At 46.6% G+C, this 5,361-nt stretch overlaps 1 protein-coding gene across 1 annotated transcript; it reads right to left on the bottom strand.

Annotated features, from left to right (window-relative positions):
* Window positions 1-2,561: 2,561 nt before the first annotated feature.
* Kcna10 (potassium voltage-gated channel subfamily A member 10) lies at window positions 2,562-4,268 on the bottom strand. The gene has a single exon (XM_036191095.1). The coding sequence runs from the start codon at window positions 4,219-4,221 to the stop codon at window positions 2,695-2,697; it is 1,527 nt and encodes a 508-aa protein (XP_036046988.1). The 5' UTR covers window positions 4,222-4,268; the 3' UTR covers window positions 2,562-2,694.
* Between the last annotated feature and the right edge of the window lie 1,093 nt (window positions 4,269-5,361).

The following is a 5,361-nucleotide window of genomic DNA, read 5'->3' as shown; positions in this document are numbered from 1 at the left end:
GTTTGTTCATCTGTAACATGGGAGTACTCCCAGAGTCACCAGACTCAGGGCTTGTGCTCTGGCAGCCCTGACAAGCTTGGGTTCCACCATCCATCCGTAATAAGCCAATTAAAAGAGCCAAATTAACAGTGCGTGAATGGAAGTTCCTGGGAGAAGCCATACCTTATACTGAAGCTTCCGCAAAGCTGATGACCAGATTAACACTTTAGTGGTTGTGGAAGGTTGTAATGTCGCTGTAAGGTCCACAGCCTGATTACAGTTTATCTCTAGTGCCCTTAATAGCCATTCCTCGCTTACTCCTGGGTCTGACTGAACATGTTTGCGATTAGCAAGGGGAAATTTGGTTAAGTTTTTTTTTTTTTTTTTTTTTTGCATTTATTTATTGTGATGGTTTGGATGTAATGTACCCCATAAGTCTCAAGTATTTGATCCCCAGTTGGTGGTTGCCTGGGAAGGATTAGCAGGTGTGGCTTTGCTGTGGAAAGTAATCTGAAGTTTTTCAAAAGACTTTTGAATTAACTCTCTGCTTCCTGCCTGTGGATCCAGAGGTGAGCTCTCAGCTGCTGCTCCAGCCACCTGCTGCCATGCTTTCTTTCTCTCCACCACCAGACTGTTACTCTCTGGAACTGTAAACCCAGTCAAACTAGTCTTTTACAAGTTACTTTGGTCACGGTGTTTTAATACAGTCTTAGAAAAGTAACTAATACATTTATTTATTTAGTGGTGGTGGTGGTGGTGGTGGTGGTGTGTGTGTGTGTGTAGCCCAGGGTGCTCATGTGGAGGTCAAAGGACAACGTACAGGAGCTGGTTCTCTCTGCCTGCCTTCTAAGGCTCTAGAGATCTCATTCAGGTCACAAGGGCTGGAGGTAAACCCTTACTGGTGGACTCATCTTATCCTAACTTTATAGACTACTAGTTCTATCAGCCAAAGTCTAAGAGTGTCCTAAGATACGTCTGAGGCCTATGGTAGAGATGTTCCAGCTTTGCTGCAGCGCCCTACCTGATGTGTCCACCAATGCATTTGGAATGTCCTGATAGGTGATTTTCTATGTTCTACTGTTCTCCAGAGATTTACAACTTGTCACACCATCTTGCAGGAGAGGCTGGAGCAGAGACAGTGAAGGGTCAATGACCCTCAGGTTCACTGCTTAGCTGAGACTGCTTAGCCATACAAACCTCTGGCCCTCTGCTGAAGGCTAAACCTTATGCTGGGACCCCAAAGACTGACTTGAATGGTCACTGTATCTTTCTTGGCCTTCCCAATGCGGTCATATTGAATACATCGTTTTTCTGCAAAAATCACAATTCTTACTTCAAAGGGGATAAGAGTGACTGTGGCTTGAAAGGCTATCCCAAATTTCATATTCCAACATGTCCAATTGCTCCTGACTGGTGTCAGGGCTCAGCATTTTCTTTCTCCTGGCATGAGACTCCTGGGGTGAGATTCCGATTCCTTGAAGTACTCTGAAGTGCCCCCCAAAGGGAGGAGCACAACTGCCTGTTGAGAATACGCTCATTCCTGCCAGACAGGCTGGCAACAGGGAATAATCAAACATTCTGTACAGGTTGTAGTGGGAGGCAGTAGCGCAATGTCAGTGGATGGACTTGCTTATGCAATGCTAAACAGGCATTGCTACCAAACAATTCATTGCTTACTTAAATTTCACTTTATTTTAATTTTTTACTTGTATGTGTGGTTGTTTGCGTATGTGTATGAATGCTCACATGTATGTGGATATACATTTGTGCAGGTACACGTGAAAGCCTGATGTCATGTGTCTTCTTCAACACTCTTTATTGGAGTAGATGGTTGTTTGTGCCATTCCCTGAAGCATCACCCATAATGAGGTAGCAAGTAGCTACTAAATATCTATCCCTGGGGTGGGGCCACTGGGGACCCTTAAGTCTTGGGATGCATGTACATTAACCCTCTTGGCTACTTCGTGGATTTTGGATGCTGAGATGAACCAGATAGAGCTCTGACCTTGCCTCACCCTTTCAGGATCCTGCTACAATCCCTTATTTCTCTGTTGTGAGTTAATCCCCAAATAAATTCCTTTGATCATTAATCTGATTCCGTGGATTGATAGCAATTTGATCTCATTACTATCTCATTACTTCACCTTATGTTTTGAGGCAAGGTCTCTCATTGAAACGGAAATTTGCCCGTTGAGCTAGTCTAGCTAGCCAGTTTGTTTCTGGAATCTCCCATCTCTGCCTCCTTAGTGATGGGGTCATTAGACCATACCTGTCTAGCCTTTATGTAGGTGCCGAGGATTCAAACTCAGGTCCTCACATGTACATGGCAAGCATTTTACCCAACCCCTCAGCCCAGTTCTGGTCTTTCAATATGCATCATCTTAAGGAAGACTGAACTCCATACTTTTTAATCTTTATTATGTTAAAAGGCAGATTCTGATTTGCTAGGCCTGGACAGGCTTGGTTTCCTCACTAATAGGTAATACCCACAGTTCTAGTATAGGGACTGGACCACAGCTTTCAGAGGAAAGGAGATGAAATCTTGTAATGGGTTGAGAAAAAACAGCCCAGGAAAGAGAACAGAAATATGGATTTATTAAAACAGCTCACAGTCAGAGACTGCCTGTTGGCCACAAAACATCACTTTCATTTTGGGCAAACAGTGAGAAGAGGGAGAGAGGAAGAGGTTGGGAGGCTCTAGAAGCCCTGGACTGGTCACTTACTGGACTTCTTTGTGGAAAAGCTGCCATTGGTCTTGTTAAGAGAGTCGGTACTCCCTGTTCTGGAGCCCATTTCATTGAGGATTTTTTCAATTTCCCCGGGGATGTTTTGCTTCTCCTCATTCTCAGTCTCACGGTGGTAGAAGTAGTTGAAGTTGGAGACAATGACAGGTACAGGGAGGGCAATGGTGAGGACGCCAGCAATGGCACACAGAGTACCCACAATCTTCCCTCCTGGGGTGGTTGGGCACATGTCACCGTAGCCTACAGTTGTCATGGTGACCACAGCCCACCAGAAGCCATCAGGAATGCTAGAGAAATGGGACTCTGGCTCGTCAACTTCAGCAAAGTAGACGGCACTGGAGAAGAGGATGACCCCTATGAAGAGGAAGAAGATGAGCAGCCCCAACTCTCGCATGGAAGCCTTCAGTGTCTGCCCCAGGATCTGCAGCCCCTTAGAGTGGCGGGAGAGCTTGAAGATGCGGAAGACCCTTACCAGGCGGATGATCCTCAGGATGGCCAGGGACATGTTCTGTTGGGCACTTGGCTCTGTCTCCTGGACCAGCTCCGTGATGAGGGTTGCAAAGTAGGGGATGATGGAAATGATGTCGATGATGTTCATGATGTTTTTGAAGAAGTCAGTCTTGCTGGGGCACACCACAAAGCGGAGCACCAGTTCAAAGGTAAACCACACGATGCAAGTGGACTCCACCATGAAGAAAGGGTCGGTGAACATAATCTGAGGGAGGCCTGTTTTGTTTGTGTTGATACTGGGGTCTCTGACCACCTTCAGCTCCCTGTCTTCTCGGAACTCTGGGAGTGTTTCCAGGCAGAAGATGGTGATAGAGATGACTACAACCAAAACGGAGACCACAGCCACACCACGCGCCGCACTGGAGCTCTCAGGGTACTCGAAGAGAAGCCAGAACTGCCGGTGGAAATCATTGGTGGGCAGCAGTGTTTCAGGGTCCTTGATGAAGCCTTCATCTTCCCGGAACTGGTCCATGGCCTCACTACCCAGCTCATAAAAGGAGATCTCATCAGCGAAAACATCGATAGGTACATTGGCCGGCCGCCGTATTTTCCCACCAGACTGGTAATAATATAAGATTCCATCAAAACTAGGTCGGTTTCTATCAAAGAAATATTCATTTCTCATGGAGTCAAAAAATTGCATCCTTTTCTCCCGGTCTCCCAGGAGTGTCTCTGGGAATTGGTTGAGAGTTCTGAGCTGAGTCTCAAACCTCAGCCCAGCAATGTTAATGATCACCCTTTGGTTTCCTTCGTTCAAGACCACTGGCTCAGGCCCTGGGGGATCCACGAACTCTCCTGGAATCTTGGAGAAGGCAGTTTCATGGTTGGTGCTGTCACTGATGAGGACCCTCCAGTTGGGAAAGGGACTGCTGCTAGGCCGGCCTTTGGGGTCAAAGTCTGTGGCATAGCCTGGCTCTTCATGGATTTCATCCGAGTTATCAAAGTTGACCAGCGCAACCTCCATTTCTTTCCAACCACACACATCCATTCTAGGCAGTCAGGGAAGCAGCATGGAGGCCCCCAGTCTTTGCTGCCTGCTGGGAGCTGTGGAGAAGGGGACAGTCATCATAGGGGAGTCAGATACAGCTTGACCGTTGAGACAAGGTATACCAGCAGATTAACAATGACTTAGCACTGGCTGGAGGAGGAACGTGGTAGTGCTATCAGCAACATTCAGCCCCTGATACTGGTTTTGCTCCACTGAGTTTGTACACATGTACTACAATAAAAAATATTAAGGGCAAAATGTCTCCAGAATAGGAGGGTCTTCAAACACGGTGTCAGAAAGGGAGACACCAGAAAGAGAAAGTTAATGGTCCTTAGTACTAAAAAGTATAACTTTGTCTTCATGTGAAGTCTGTTATTCTACTCAGCACTTTCCCACACCCATTGTCACTCTTAACACTTCTCTTTTGCATCCAACAGTCAGTTTCTTATAAATCCTTCTGTTTACTTTAAACTTAGTCAAAGCTCACTCTCTTGGTCAACCCATCGTTACTTCTTGGACCAAGTGGTGAGGTCTGGGATTCCATCAGGAAGAATTAGAGATGGAGGCAGAGTGGCCAGTCTACAGTGACCTACGCAATTATGCTCTTTGTGCCTCGAGCCCCTGGTCTGGAAGAAGAACTTTGAGGGTATAGTTGATGTGATGATACGTGAAATGGTTGGCAGGAAGATGATTACATTACTCCTATTGCTGTGTTTGGCAACTTTTCCACATCTCAGGAAACTTCTATTTCGAGAAGTTACAAGCCAGCGGAAGTCTTTTGGCTCTAGTCCAAGGTGAATAATTTTTAATGGAAACAAATAATTCTCTCTCTCTCAGCCCCCTCTTTCCCTCCTCCCTCCCGTCCTCCATTCACTGTACCCTGTGTGTAGGGGACCTTTGGGGTAGGGTTAGGACAAAAGCTCCCAGGCTTGGATATATGCATGAACATAGATGAACAGTAGTCTCTCTTCGGGTTCCTGCCAGCTTCAGTTTCTACAGAAGCGCATTGTAGCCAGGCAGGCTGGGGTGAGTGTGGAGGCAGAGGTGAGTGACCTAGCCTGAGGTGGCATCTGTTGTGACCATGGCCTTGGAATAGTTACATTAGAGGGGACAGGGAGTCCCTGCTGTGTACAGTGTTGT

Source organism: Onychomys torridus, chromosome 6, assembly GCF_903995425.1.
Source record: "Onychomys torridus chromosome 6, mOncTor1.1, whole genome shotgun sequence".
Taxonomy (NCBI): Eukaryota; Metazoa; Chordata; class Mammalia; order Rodentia; family Cricetidae; genus Onychomys; species Onychomys torridus.
This window is presented reverse-complemented; position numbering and strand designations above follow the sequence as displayed.

What these genes read in the sequence shown, in the direction of transcription:
- Kcna10 (XM_036191095.1), bottom strand. Translation starts at nt 4,221, where the DNA reads ATGGATGTGTGTGGTTGGAAAGAAATGGAGGTTGCGCTGGTCAACTTT.